Source organism: Perognathus longimembris, chromosome 3 (assembly GCF_023159225.1).
Source record: "Perognathus longimembris pacificus isolate PPM17 chromosome 3, ASM2315922v1, whole genome shotgun sequence".
NCBI classification, from domain to species: Eukaryota; Metazoa; Chordata; class Mammalia; order Rodentia; family Heteromyidae; genus Perognathus; species Perognathus longimembris.
In genome coordinates this window covers 101,274,076-101,289,924 of record NC_063163.1, presented here as the reverse complement: position 1 = coordinate 101,289,924, position 15,849 = coordinate 101,274,076, and the positions used below count along the sequence as shown (strand labels likewise).

At 43.3% G+C, this 15,849-nt stretch overlaps 1 protein-coding gene across 1 annotated transcript in view; it reads right to left on the bottom strand.

Moving 5' to 3' along the window:
• The window catches only part of Ntm (neurotrimin), a 1,004,130-nt gene extending 994,735 nt beyond the window's left edge, over positions 1-9,395 (bottom strand). The window contains exon 1 of the mRNA XM_048343631.1: positions 8,980-9,395. Coding sequence (XP_048199588.1) covers positions 8,980-9,061 — 82 coding nt within the window. The 5' untranslated portion in view covers positions 9,062-9,395. The remainder of the gene's footprint in view (positions 1-8,979) is intronic.
• Between the last annotated feature and the right edge of the window lie 6,454 nt (positions 9,396-15,849).

Genomic DNA, 15,849 nt, shown 5'->3' with positions numbered 1-15,849 from the left:
CTATTTTTACAAAATTAAGAGCTGAGAAACTGCAGACCATAAAATAATTGAAACATAACTGACAATAACCCAGAACCTACTGAGAAATTCTCTTTATCAACTAAGCTACACAGATTGCAAAGAGGAACTCAACATTTTTGCTTTTAATTTCTTTTGAATCATTTACTTATTCTTTTCTTCTTCTTTTTGGTTGTATTTGGCAAAACTGTATGTGATAAATCTATACATAGTGATTCTCCAAATCCAGGAAAAATTGCAAGAATCTATAAGAAGGTAGAATCTTCTCCTAGTTCATCTCTTTCTCTTTCTCATCTTTCTGTCTCCCTGGATTCCAACAGTCCACTGTAGTGAGCTCTCCTGTGAGATTCAGAATCTCCATTGCGAGTGATAGGAGCGGATCATCCCTGCAGCTGCATTGTGGGGATTTCAGAGCTCCAAGAAAGGGGTTGGAATCATTCATCTTCATAGCCCCTTGTTTGTCTGATACAGCAGGGTAAATTTTAAGGAGGAATCAAATGGCTGTGTGGGTCATCCAGTGTCTAAACTTAACACAAGTCTGTACCATCATTCTGCTCCCTTATGTGCTTCTCAGATCTACTGACTTCATAAAACCTGAACAAACAAGTTTTTGCTCCTGCACACACTGCAGGAGCTGAACTGGCTTGGAGGGTAGAGCCAGCATCACTTCTGCCTAATTTATGATGCCAGGTATGACTCATTCTTGCTCATAAGTAAAAGAAACTAACAGAAAGAAGTGAAGCTCAGTTGAACACGAATACATGGTCCTCACTCTTAAAATCGTTTCTTCTATGGTCTGCCATCACTTAGTGCTCTCCTAATTCAGCATCAATACACTCATCCTTAACATTCACTTAAAGGCTTCCTAAATTATTATTAGAGGAAGTCTCAGAGTTAAGTCAATACAGAGTCACTATGAGCAGATGGGGTGGTACACACCTATAGTGTGCAGGAGTAAGGCAAAAGCAGAAATAGGGGAATCGTAGTTCAAGACAATGTAGACAAAGTTATTGTGATGTCTATCTGAAAGGCAAACTAAAAACAAAATGACTGGGGCATGGCTCAAATGGTAGAGCACTTAACTCAACATTCAACAAGCTCTGAGTTCAATCCCTACTATCATCAAAAATTGATCGAATGAACACATAAATAAGAGTTATTATCATTCCTCATTCCCTCTACCTGAAATTCAGTGAGTATTTAATCCTTTCCGTGCACCCTAAAGATACACTACAGATAAATACATATAAACAAATGATATAGTTTATATTGTTTATGTGTAAACACATACCACTTGCATGCTCTGTTTACCCATGTGACTGTGTTTATATTCTTAGCTTCCTTCATGCAGAAATGTTCTGAGTATTTTCTTCTATCCCCACCACCTATTAATGACTCTACTCAAAAACATTGCAGCATTGCAACTTGAAACAAGACTCCAGACTTCTTTCATCCCATTATTTTTTAATTTAGAGTGCAAAAATGGAAGGCCATGGATGGGATTTGTCTTATTCAAGGTTATGGAATATTTTGGGGCGTGCTTTGTGGTATTGTTTTCTACCCTGTGGTAGGTTAGAACCAGTAGAAGATATTTTAGAATGTCTATGTAGGGCCATATCACAATGAAATTTTGCCCTAATTAGGCAGTTACAGGGTCTGGACCTTGGCATCTTTGTAAAGCTGCCCCATTGTTTCTATGGTACAGCGAGTTTGGGGATGGCTGGTTTAAAGATGGAGAGCATTGCAAATAAATGTGGACAATAGCCCTCTCTGAGCACATATCTGTTGCTGACTTTCTGACTTGTGAGGTTGTGTCAGGAGGAGGAGAAGTGCTCTAGGATGCTGGGTTTGGAAGAACTGTGGATCCCATGAAGAGATTATTGCCGAGCCATGGTGCTATAATCCTAGCTATTCAGCAGCTGAAATCTGAGGATAACAATTCAAAGCCAACCAAAGCAGAAAAGTTCATCAGAATCGTGTCTCCAATTAACTACCAGATAGTCAGAGTCAGAGTTGTTGACTCAAAGGTTAGAGCATCAGCTTTGAGTAAAAATGCTAAGAGATAGCATCTAGGCACTGAGTTCAAGCCCCAATATAAACAAACACTAACAAAGAAAGGTAATTGCTAGGATAAATGTTGTCACCACCATGGATGATGGCAGTGCCCTTGAATTGCCCTTGTAGTACATGAGGGGAGCTTTGAGATGCTTCACCTCCACTGGTCTCATAGAGCTGGAAGTACAAGCTGATGTATTTAAAAAAAAAAAAAAAGATAGCACAAGAAAATAACTATAATTCCTTCTGTTAATGAAGTCTTTATGTTATTTAGGAGCTTTTGTCGCAAGTAAAAAGGGTTCTCAAAGAAGAGGGAAATATGAATTCTATCCATTTTACATATGGCTGGCATTAACCTCACCCCACTAGCTACCTGAAGAAGGATTTTGTCTGGTCTTATCTCAAGAGCTCTCCCTTTATCTTCTTTGGCCATCTTATACTGTTCATACAATAGGGCATAAAGGAGGTAGTTTCCTGGGTCTGGGTGGTCATGATGTTAGGAATTGCTGATTAGTACATGATACAGAAAAGTAGTGACAAGGCCAGATAATTCCCACCAGCTTTCACCATCTTGTATATAACTGAAGACAGGCTGGGCTTCCTAAGCAACTTCTTACAAAGGGAAGGTAAGAAGAACGGAAGATAGCCATCTCTGTGTGTCCTCCTAGTGCTCCATAGCTTATACAAGGACTGATTTTCTTTGCACAAAAGAGCAGAGGCTGTCACTGAAGCTTCACTTTGATTTCTGGTATTGCTGCTCCAAGCCAAGACAAAATGGGGAGGTCACCCTACGCCTTTGGTCTTAACTTTCAATTGCTTTTGTTCACTATTATTGTCCCACTTATGTCAACTAATGCCCAGAAGATAGTAAACACTCAATAAACATTTGCTGGTGATGGAACCAAGAAGCAACTGGAAAGATTGCTGGATTGAGGTTAGAATTCAGTGATGCTTCCAAAATGAGCCAAGAAAGTACCCCTGAGAGTGGAATTTGAACAAGAAAGTACAGCCCAAATCAACTGGTCCTGTGATTAGTCCTTTGTGACTGCAAAGTCCAATACTTTCACAGAAGCTTAGGGAAAAAATCAAATTGAGTAACCTAAGACGTCCTGAGGAACAGGTCTGAAGAATGTGTTTTCCAATATTTGATTCCTTAGCTTGACAGTGTCTCTTGAAATACTCTCTTCTGGGCAATGAAAATGTGAATCTTTGTTGGTTTGTTTTGCAGTTTGCAAATGACTTACAGGACACTTCTGGCAGGGTTTCTGGTTTCCTTTTTGCAAATAAACAAAAGGCCATTTCTCTCCTATGATTTCAGTGGGAGAGTCTGTGATCACCTGTCATGGTTTTGGAAGGAGGAGGAAAGGCAAGGCTAGTAGAAAGAAGGAGAAAAATGGGAATACATGGAGTATGAAAGCGAAGAGGGGAAGAATGCAGAAAAGAGGCAAAGATAAATTGAGTATGGGAAATAAGAGTGTCAAAGAGACCAAATGGCTGAAGAGGCTGTAATCAATAGGATCCCAGACGTCCTGGATGAGGATAGCTGAATTCACCATGGTTGGCTGGCTCATCCTCCCTCCTGCTCCGCCCTGTGGCCTGGCTCCTTGTGATTTGGAAAGACAGACTCTCCCCGCCTTCTAGGCAAGCCTTCATAGAGCTGAGCCACCCCTGCCAGCCTGACCTAGATCTGTCAACTGATCAATTATTTTTCTCATAAAAGAGGAGGGAAAATGCAAGGAAGATAGGGAAAGGAAAAGAGGGAGGAAAAAAGAAATGGAAAGGGCTGAGAATAGGGGTGAGAGCAGGAAGAGGGGGAGGCCTCCAGGAGAGAGAAAGCAGGAAATGGAGGAATTTCAGTGTATTTTTGCAGAAATAGTAAGAAGAAGCTTAATCCAGAAGGCTGCATAAGTAAATAAATAAGTAAATACAACCATAAAAGAAGAGAAATAAGCTCTCAGAGTTTCCTGACAAATATCATAAACGGAGCAGACAATATATATTTGGTGGCACTAGGGATCCAACTCAGGGCCTCCCATTGACTAAGCAAGTGATCCGTTGCTTGAGCCACATTCAAGTTTTATTTGGTTTTATTTTCCAAATAAGGTGGTGTCACATCCATTACAAGTGGACTTGGGAAGGGAGGGGGGCTTGTAAATTGTCCTTCCTGCCTGTTTCCTTGTAAGCTCCACTTGTCCCTCCCTTCTGTGTCTCCAAAAGAATGACACGTCTACCACCAGGATGCAAGATCCAATGGCTTGCGCTCTGAGATGACACTGTGACCAACCTGTAAGCCATTGCCTACCTTTTGCTGGCATGTTTTTCCTTTTATGTTTAATTTGTTTTTATTGAATTTCAAATGACTTCAGACATAAAGTAAACATGCAACAAGCCAATAGAGCAGAAAGGAAGTAAGCACCATAAATACAACCAGTCTCAGCATGGAATTCCACTTAGCACCACATGTTTGGAGTGTTACAAGCATTAATGAGTCCTTACAACACCCAGGGGAGTTGCTCCCAGGCCTGGCGGCCAGGTAGGGAGACTCGCTCAAAGAGAAGAAGATTTCCTCCTATAGAAAACATAGGCAAATAGGAGCTCAAATACATACTCATTCTCTATGGAGCTTGCTCAGGCCTGAGAACTAGCTTGAGGCAATGGACATGGTGGTTTAAAAGATGTCGATAGACCTCTGCTGAGGCTGGGTAGAAGGCAAGTTTTGTTTTTCTACCTCGTGGGCAGAAATGAGCCATGTGCTCCAAAGTACAAAATCTCAGAGAAGAACCAAATCTCAGGCATTCTGATCCTGCCAGAGGGTGCCTTACCAGGACCGGCCCACAAGAACACTGGGAATCTCTCTAGCATAGAGTCACGTGACCTGCATTGGCTCACACTTCCTGCCACTCCTCGGGAAGCAGTGACAGCTCACTGCTTCCCAAGGGATAGGCTGTGACTCAAGCCCATAGCAGGGTGTCTGACCTATCCATGACACTTGACCAGAAGCAGCATGGGATACTGAGCTTCTGCTCTGTCAGGGTACATCCAAGAAGAGCTCAAGAAAATGCTGGGAGGCACCTCTCACTGAACCCCAAAGAGAGATATTTGAAAGATACTATTCAAGACACCTTCATGAATACCTGGAGATGCTTACCAAGAAAGAATGATGACTCAGACCTAGCTCCAGGAGCCTGAGATCTGGAGGATCACAGTTTGAAACCAGCTAAGACAGAAAAGTCCACAAAGACTCCAGCCCCAAAACCAATCAGCAAAAATCCAGGTTGGTGATATGGCTCAAAAGGAAGCAAGCAAGCCAAGCAAGTGCCAACACCTGGCACCAACAAAAAAAAGCATTGGCACAAGAATGAGGCTGCACACCTGGTAACTAAAGCTGCAGTTCCAAGAATGGCCTTCATGCAACACAGCCCACTGCTCTTGGCTGGAATGGCCCTGTACCTTTGAGTAAATGCTCAGAGGACCAGCGAGGTGGTACCCAGACAGGAAGCATGGAGGGAAGCTTCATGTGTAGTATCATGGACACCTGGCCATCAATAGCCCCCACAGGCAGCTGCAAGCATGTCAATGAGGTACCGCTCTTCACCTAGTGTGTTCTAGCCATGCTTTCAAGTAACCACAGTGCCCACATGAGGCTCCAGATCCTACCATCCCAAACTTATTATCCCAGTTTGCTGGTGAGCATTATTACACTGTCACCTGCCTCTCACCCATCTCAGAACCACCAGCCAGTCTGGACTAATGCACAACTGCCCATCCTTCCACCATTTGGAATAGAAACTTAGCCTGGTTGCACAGTGCCTGTGGGTGTCCTCCTCACTGAGGACAGAAGAATGTGAACTTAGTCTCCACTCTCTTGTCCTCTGGCCTGTGTCTCTAGGGAGTAGGCCAGTTGATGTAGGATGTGTGCTGTGAGGAGAGGCTAGAGAAATGAAAAAGACACGAGAGAAATCGAGCCAAGCTAACTAGAAAGTGTTAGAGGTGTTACAAGGAAGAATAAGTCCCAGGAAGAAGGAGGGTCTGCATGATTTCTAGAAAGAGAAAAGCCACTACACATGCAGCCATGCCTTTCTGAGCATCTCCTGATAGGTGATGGGCAGTGTGCTGAAAAGGACAGCTCCTGTTCCTGGGAAAGAGGTGCCTCTACTTAATCAACCCCAGTGAATCTCAGGGCCAGAGCTCCAGGGAGCTAATCACCCCCTCCCTGCAGCTGCAGCCGCACTAATCAGCGCTGATACCCGGCACAAATTCCCTCCTGCTCTAAGCTGGATCATGGTTGCTAGTTAGGTGGGGAGGGGTGGAAGAGCAAGGGAGGGAGGGGCCCACGTTCTACCCCAGCTACTACCACACACCTTTCCAAGAGGTTGGAAACCCAGGAAGTAGCTGCCCTAGGAAGAGTCAGCTTAAAACAAAAACAGAGGAGAAGAAAAAAAAAAACAACATTGCACTGGAATGTGTACTGCATTCTAACTAGTCCCGTGGGTCAATGCAATAGGGCTGGATTATTGCAGGCGAGACCCGGGCTGCCTCCATAATTTTGTAAGTTTGATAAGAGATAGCTGGCACACTCCACTTCCTTCCCCTGAAAGAGAGAACAGACATCACCTTTGCTCAGTCCAACTGCTATGTGGTGGTGGGGTGCTCTGGGGAGGTCGAGCTGTCTTAAAATTGGGCAGCCTTGTTCTATCATGACACATTGAAGCCCATTTAGAGCCGACTGGATGTGGCCAGCACAAATAAAGCCACCATTCTCCTTAGAAAATTCAAGATTTGATGGAATGGACCCAGGGCTGAGACATCATTGATCCTCCCCCTCCCTGGATCCTAAGAGAGGAACACAACAGAAATTTACATTTTGACTTCTCTATGCAGCGACAACTCAGAGTGAGAGCGAATACTATGCTTCCTTGAATTAATTTCTGATACAAAAAAAAAAGATCACAGAGTATGCTAATTTACATGTAAATTAAGTTTGGCCCTGGGGCTCCTGGCTTGCAGGTAAGGCTGTGGAGGGTAGAATGTTGGTCAATGCCTCAGATTGATTTTATGAGAAGTAGGTTCCAGGACAGATGGCAATTATCCAGCAATTATTGAGGACTTGGGATATTTCTTCTTCCTCCCTATGGACCTCTCCCCCCAACTCCATGCCTTGATGGTCCTGAAGTCAATGTCTTCACAGCCAATGTTATTGCTCTAGTTTCATTGCAGGAGTCCCTGTGCACTTGGAATAAGCAAGAATACTCTCTCTCTCTTTCTCTCTCTCTCTCTCTCTAATGCCAGCTCCACATTATGTAAGAAGAGTCAACCAAGGATGCCTCTAAGTTGACTCTTTTCACTCCTACACCACTGGTGGCCCCAGGGAGAGGAGAGAAAGCCAGAGGCTCGTGCTTCTTGGGGTTGAGTGCAGTAGGAAACAATATCCCTGCAAGATCTTTTACCCTGGACTTCCTTGTCATCCACAGATTCCTCTGTCCCCCATCCCCTTCCCCCTTGAGCTCCCAGCCAAGGAGCACGCACCTTCAATTCTCTGTCTACCTTGGGGAGAACAGTGGGGTCTCTAAAAACTAAGCTCTGCCAGGAGTCATACAACTCCAGTTCGGAACAGGACAAAATCATGAGTTCTCTCTATTGCAGTGGGAAAAGGAAGTGAGGTGGGCGGGACCCCCCATCTTTTCCTTTCTACCAGAAGGAACTTTCCTCTGAGAATACAACTGCATAGGACTGAGCCTTGCCTCTCTCCCTTTCCCCCCTCCAGCCTTTCATCCCCTCCTTTTGCCTTTTCTCATTCCGTCCCTCCTATCCTTAGCTTAGCTCTTCCTGGAGAGTCCTCTAGGAGAACCACACAAGGAAAGTTTTTCTGCCTGTTTCAATCCCTGAGAGCTCAGGCATCTTTAATATGAAAAAGAAAAACTACAGGAGCCTGCAAATGCAGGGTGGGTGTGAATGAGCAGGTGAGCGGCTAATTCTGCTGCTGGAATGAAAGGGAGGGCTAGGGCCGGGGTGGGGGGACCACACAGTGCAGCAAATAGACTCAAGGTGGAGAAGATTCCCAGTGCACCTGAGCCCAGCTTTGCAAACATCTCATCTCACACTGGTCAAAGATCCAGCCTGGCTGGGAACCACAGCCCCCAGCTTTGCTTCCCAAATAGAAAATTAGCATTCGTTTCTTCCTGCTCCTCTCTCTTTTCAACTTAGAGACGCTTTCCTGACTTCCAGAGCTTGGGCTTCTGCCTGTACCCTCTTTTATCTGCTTGTTATCCACAACTTCTACCCCTAGCCCGACCCCCCACCACCACCGCAAACACACCCCCAAACACATTCAAAACTAATCCAGTTGGTCAGCAACACCCCATCACCACGGGAAATCCATTCAGTCATTGAAGCTAGATCGCTGGCCAGCATCTTCTAAGAGGCACCTGATTCTTTTCCAGCCTGCATTTTTCCTCCTGATTTGCTCCTTGCTTTGCAAGTTCCCTGGCCGATATTTAAAGTTTCTTCTCGCAATTTCTTCCCCAGTCATATAAGCAGCGCATCCTCAAGCCCACGACCCTCCCAATCGGTAATTTGCCCCTGCATACATAGATGCTGTTGCTGTGTAAGTGTGAAAAATGGACAGAAAGCCAGGGAGCTAGCACATAGCTAGGGAGGAGAATAGCAGACACATTACACTTATGCATATACATTCCCCGATTTCATTCCGGTAGCAGCTAGAATCCAATCAATATTCTCACAGCCTGATCGGGAAAATGAAGTCCCAGCCATGCTGTTTAAATGCTCTCTCGCTTCCACCTGCAAAACCTAGCAGCAGAGCCCACTCCCGGACTCTGCGAATCGTCTCTAAAGCACCCTGTTACAATTCCTGAGTCTAGCGTAGGCAAATCAATAGCAAGCTCTTACCTTGAAAGAGAAACAGAGCAGCCAGCCCCGCGAAGATTCCCCAAGAGATAGAATTGTGCATTTTTGCTTGGATGGTTTTCATGATTCTTTTTCTTTTTCTTCTTCTTTTTCTTCTTTTTTGTCAGGTTCAGGCTTTTTTTCCCTTTCTTTTTTTTTTCTTTCCTAGATAGACTGCGTTGTTCTCAAGCTCATCCAAAGAGATTTTAATCCAATGTGTTTGCTGAAGGACACGACAAGGAAGCCGAGGGTATGCGAGAGTCTGACTTCTCCGTAATTATCTCCACTCATACTCTGGCACTGAGGCACATTGTACAATCTGGCCCTGGACAGCCCTCCTACAAGCAGCAATCATTGGTTCTAATCCAAGGATTGACAGAGCTACAACACACGCCGCGCGCGGGCACACACACACACGCACACACACACTCACACACACATTCAGGAATCATTTACTGGGCAAATCAGGCTAGCTGATTAAAGAGACAGGAGCCTGGAGAGATAGAATGATAAATGCCACTTTGCCCCTTTTCTATTACTTTCATTTTTTAAACTGACAGGCTCAGAGCCCAAAGCATCAGAAATCTTCCCCCCACCCCCTACAGCATTCCCTGGCCTCCTGAACTTAGATTCCCTTGCTCTGGGAAAAATCCCACAGCCAAGCAAAAGGCTTACAGGGGAAATCTTAAAGGGACATTTTCGTGCTTGGTGAAACTTGCAAGGATGAGTCAAATTCCATTTGTTTGGATCCTATTTTCCTCTCAGATGGTAATATCATTCAATGACAGCTTTCTTTTTCTCTCCTTCTCATCAACCTTTCCACTTTAGTCACTTTGAGAATAATAAATAACTTTCTATTTTCCCCTGCTGTCACTCCTGTTTCAGAATACCTGCCTCACTTTTATTTTTCACTCACTTTATTTATATCTAAGTCATCTCTGTGTATACGATACCATGAAAAGAAATGAAGTTTCTGGGATTTGAGAAGTTCCTGAGTCTGAATGTAGAACACTAGCTCCCAAAGACAGCAAAGTCTGTGTTTATTCTACATGCCTCCATTGACATTCACTAAAAAGAACAATGTAAGTATCTGTGGTTCAAACTGAAGCAAAGCTGACTGGAGCTAGACTTACAGACGGACTTTCTAGATGTCGATTCTGTTTGTGGTTATTCTATGTTCTCAAAGTGTTGTAGACATTTCTCTCCATGGTGGCAGGTGAGAATGACAAGATAGACACAGATACAATGATTTTGTTTTTAAATTCCAGAATTTGGATGGTTTCAGGATGGTTCTCACTGTTGACTTCCACTTATGGAAACCAAGTTATATGATATAAACAAGTGCTGCAACTGAGCCCCTCACAGAACCACCCCACCATGGTCCTGACAAACTCCTGTGTGACTCATTTACACACACATTTTTAAATATTCTTCCACATGGATCCCCAGCACAATTGCTATACTTCCTTTTGAGCCCTATAAAAACACATTTACATATAAGTACTCACATATGTTATGTGTATATACATGCGTGCATATGTATGTGTAAGGTGCATATGTTTATAAAATATAAATGCATATACATACATGTGTACATGTATTTATACCCATGTGTATATGTAGTTATATTGTTATACATAAGTATACTTATATAAATAGTATATTTACAATATTTAAACAATATATTAAATTAAATATATTTAGTTTATATATTTAAATTCATACATAGTCATATATTTAATTTAATATATTTAAATACTTTAATATATTTATACAAATATATAAATAAATACTATATAAACAATATAAATGCATACATACAAATATGGATATAAATATATACAGTATAAATATATAGCTTATAATATAATAGTATATATGTGTGTGTATAGTTACTGTTTTTTGGTTGTGGGACTTGAACTCAGGTCCTGGGCACTGTGCCTAAACCCGTTTGTGCTCAAGACTAACACTCTACCACTTGAGCCATAATGCCACTTCCCATTTTTCAGTGGTTAGTTGGAGATAAGTGTCACATGAGGATTTTTCTGTGCAGACTGACTTTGAACTGTGATCTCAGCCTCATGAGTAGCTAGGCTTACAGATGTGAGCCATCAGCAACTGGCTATATTTATTTTTATATAAATATACATCATGTATATATTATATGTATGTGTATACACACATGTATCTGCATAGGACCAAGGTGCTGATTGTTTATATTTACAGACACACTGGTGAAATTAAAACAACACTGCAATTTTGAAGCTGACTGAGAGGTGCAGTTGATATTGGGTCATATGTGAATGTGAGCAGCTCCTTCAGTGGTATACAACATAATGACCTCCACAGCAAAGGTCCTGAGGCCTGAGACCCAGTTCCTTGTTCCAGCTCTATATAAATGGAGTGTCTGAGAGCAAGACCTTTCCCCTTGGCCTGTGAGCCTTGGCTTCTTCTCTGTAAAATCAGGGTCATTTCTAAAGCCTCTTGCAACAGTAAAGGTGTTTGATGTTAACTAGTTTCCTTTCCTTTTCTCCTGCTATTAAATTCTAGTTCATATGCCTATCAATGCAACCTTGATATTGTAAGCTCCTTTGGACAAGAATCTGCACTATAGTTGGGTCTTTTTGTATAGTGCTTAACACAGTGAGACATGTAATTCAGTGCTTTGGAATGATTCTGATAGCTGGTGACTGTGGTTCAGAATAGGTAGAAGGATGGTTTCTTCTAATGACCACTTTACTTCTCTCCAAAATGATGTCTGCAGATCGCTTTCTTGCAAATTACTAGGAATCGTAGTTACCTCTTCTTATTACATTTTAGTACATGTCACAATGGAAAGAAAATGGTCAGGCCTGGTAGTATTTTGAGAATTTGCTTAGTTCCAGGTGGATACTCAGCATTGGCATGTGTTTTTTTCACCAGCCCCTCACAAGCTATGAAATATGGCCATTGTCACACCCATGTTGTAAACATGAAAAGACATTTAGCTGAGGGGAGAAAAACCAAAGAAAACAAAACAAAAAACAACATCCATAACCACACAACCCCCACTGACTCTGGTCAGTGTTGGCCTTATACTTACTCAGCTAGCTTACTCAGCTAGGACTCTACAATGTGAACTCTGTCTCTAGCCCTGCTTTTTGCTACATATTTTGGACATGGAGTTTTTCAGTCTTCTAGAGCGCCACATTCTGAACAGTTAGAATGATAGATATGAGCTACTTGCACCTAGATAATTTCTTCCTTCTTTTCCTCCTTCCCTTCCTATCTTCATTCCTTCCCTCCTTCTATAACTCTCTTTCTTTCCCTCCCTCCCTCCCTCCCTCCCTCCCTCCCTCCCTCCCTTCCTTCCTTCCTTCCTTCCTTCCTTCCTTCCTTCCTTCCTTCCTTCCTTCTTTCCTTTCTTCCTTCCTTCCTTCCTTCCTTCCTTTTTCTCTTTCTTTCTTGGTTTCTTTCCTTCTTTCTTTCCTTCTTTCCTTCCTTCTTTCTTTCTTCCCTTCTCAGTTGCCAGCATCTCAGCTTCTTTCATTGAGATGGAGTCTTGAGAATTTTACTGTCTGAATATTGATCCTCCAAATCTCAGCCTCCCAAGTATTTAGGTTTACAAGCATGAGCCACAAGTGCTTGCTCTTCTAAACTTCTTGCATAGCTGGCCTTGAAATTTTATCTTGATCTCTGTCTCACAAATAGCCTGATCACAGAAGTGAATCGCTATACCCAGTTTAATAACTCCAGAGAGAATTTCTTGGTTTTGCTTGGGGCACCCTCAATCTGCAAGCATCCTACATATGTCTTGCATATAATTGGAAGCATTATAGTCAGCCTGAGGGTTAAGATAGGGTCTTATTTACTTTTTGCCTGGGCTGTCCTCAAACTGTGATCCTCTTGATCTCAGCCTCCCAAGTAGCTGGGATTACAGGCACAGAAAACAGCACCTGGCTTCAATGTCTTCTACTTTTAGTGGTATATGAGTAAAAATTGACAAGTGTGGTAAAACAACACAAATACCAATACAGACAATATAGGAAGACTCATGTACTCATTTTTGTTTTTGTTTTTGCTTTTTTTTTTTTGTTGGTTTTTTTTGTTTGTTTGTTTTGTTTTTGGTTTTGGCCAGTCCGGGGCCTTGGACTCAGGGCCTGAGCACTGTCTTTGTCTTCTTTTTGCTCAAGGCTAGCACTCTGCCACTTGAGCCACAGTGCCACTTCTGGCCATTTTCTGTATATGTGGTGCTGGGGAATTGAACCCAGGGCTTTATGTATACAAGGCAAGCACTCTTGCCACTAGGCCATATCCCCAGCCCTCATGTACTCATTTTAAAATTGAGTCACCAATGATACGGCACAGCCATGCTGGATGACCATTTCCTATGCTAGTTTTCTAAAGATCTTTGGGAATGGTGGGAGGGCATTCTGATATTTCTTGTGATATAGAAACTATGGGATTGTAGGCACAGGGGAAACACTGTAGGCAGAGGATTCTATAAATTAAGAATTAGAATTAGAGACATCCTAGGTCAATTTGAGATCTCAGAAACCTGAAATTCTTACTCTAAAAAAAACCCACTGTGTTTTTATTTTGAAATAAAGTAAACTGGAAACTTTGACAATGCCTTATCCTTAGTAACTCAAGTGATCACACAGACATCTACAGCTGACGCAGGACTGCACACTGGTCAGACGCCAGTTGGCTCTGGTTGTGACTCATGGAATGAGCACAGAGACTGGGCTGTGTCTCCTTGGGTTCAAATCTTAGCTCTGTCCCCTACAGGCTATGGAAGCTGAATGGACTCTCCTCATTCCCCATCTGAAATGGGGCTGGCAATTACACCTCTGCTCAACCATAATCAAGCATCACAGCCATCAACTAATCTTCATTTATCTTGCAATTTTCACCAAATTGAGACTGATGTGGTATACCCCGTGCATCACTTGGGGGAAAGCTATCTGGGATTGGGGACTAAGCCTGCTGGATGCAGTAGTTTCAGAAGGATGCTTGGTGCACAGAGTGAGGCAAAACACACCCTGTGGGATTGCAGAGCTGAGTCTAATTGGGTCTGAGTGCTACTAAATGCTCCAGTATCCAGAGAGCTATTTCTCCTTCCATGCTCGAATGTGCCACAGTGGACTTCAAGTTTCGCAAACTCATATGCTGCATCCTCCCTGGAGTAGGAGTCATCTTCTCATCTTTTCTGTCATTGAGATTTCCCTGGTATCACCAGCGCAGGCCTGTGAGGTCACATGACAGCACTGTGCTGCTGTAACTACAGATGAAAAAGTAGAACCTGGGCTGATTGCAGAATTTTGTACCCATCAGGCCCAGGTTTTACCTAAAGAAATGATTCACATGGATAAAGTCGGCATCCTCCTTTCTGTCTTCAGATTCATCAGGCTGAGGTGTGACTGTCTCCATTGCTGTCTTTAGTTTGGTCCTTCTGCTTTGGAGTGGCTAGGGGCTATGGTTAGGATATTCTGCTAGAGGTGAGCCACAGATAATGAGCATCTGTTTGGGGAAAGCTGTGATTGGAAAGGGATCCTCTGAAGCCTCAATTTCTTACTCAACAATCAGAGCCAAGCTCAAGCTTTTCTTCATCAGATGTACAGGACTCACATTGCCCCCCGGGTTAGTCAGATTCATGCTATGCACCATTTCCTTCCTGCGTCATGGGTCAGCTATTCAGCAAAGGAGAGTGAATAGCCCTGAGACAAAATTAATGTCAGGAAACGGCCCTCACCTTCTAGACAGAATGGCATTTTCTTGCCATCCGTGCTTTTTGAAATTAAGAGAACTCTCCTATAGAAAATGTCTTGGCTATTTGCAGATAAAGAAGGAAGGAGTGCCAAGCCAACGATGAGGAAGGGGAAGCAGATGAAGTCTTTAACTTCTGAGGAGAGGGCAGCCAGGATTGTATTTCATAAACCTTTCATCATCAGAAGCTTAACATTCCCCCCAGTGTGCGATGAGCTGGGACAAATAGGGATTGATTCGCTGTAAACTGCCCCCATGCACACCTGTCACCTTACCCAATGGCAGACAATAAGCCCAGGAAGGTCACTGTGGGACCTGGCTGCCTCTCTGTCCAAATCCCAGCTGAACCCTGACAGCAGCCCCAGGAGAAGGACGAACAATCACCTGCACATGGTGGGCTGACTGGAAGATGGGATTTAGAATACCACAAAGAGGAGGAGGTAGGAGTGTGTGTGTGTGTGTGTGTGTGTGTTTGTGTGTGTGTGTGTGTGTGTGAGATGCATGCAAGTGAGGCCAGAAGGAGTGAACAGGCAGTGTTTTTATTTCTCTCAGCCATTATGGAAAGACCTGCGGGAGCTTAAATCTAAAGAGCAGTGCTGAAATCATGTTCAGGACTTAACAAAAGCTGCAGCTCTGCTCTGCTGTCCGCCTGCTGGGGCCTGCCTCTGCCGAGGCTCAGTGCCCTGGGTGATCTCACAAACCCTGATGCTTGGAAGAGCCCTGGCTCCAGGGAGGTTGGGGGCTGGCCTGCCCTTCACACATCTGGGGCTGAACCAGGGTCAGCTTGGACTTGCAATGTCACTTCAGGGAGAGCAAAACTATGACAGAGATCAGGCAGACTTCTGCCTTTTCCAAAGAGTTTCCCTAGACAGGGGCAGCCAGGATGGCTACCTTGCATGAAATTCCTATACATAGCCACTTTTTATGTTAATAGCACTGTTCAAGGGACAGGTCATATATGAATTACATAATTACAGAACAACAGGTTTACGATGTATTGTTTCCTTGAAATGGTATTATAATGGAAGCATAACTCTTACACAGACTTAAATCTAGTACTATAAAGGAAATGTTTTCTAATGAGTTAATCAACTGGCCTTAATTTCTACAAATCATCATGGTGAC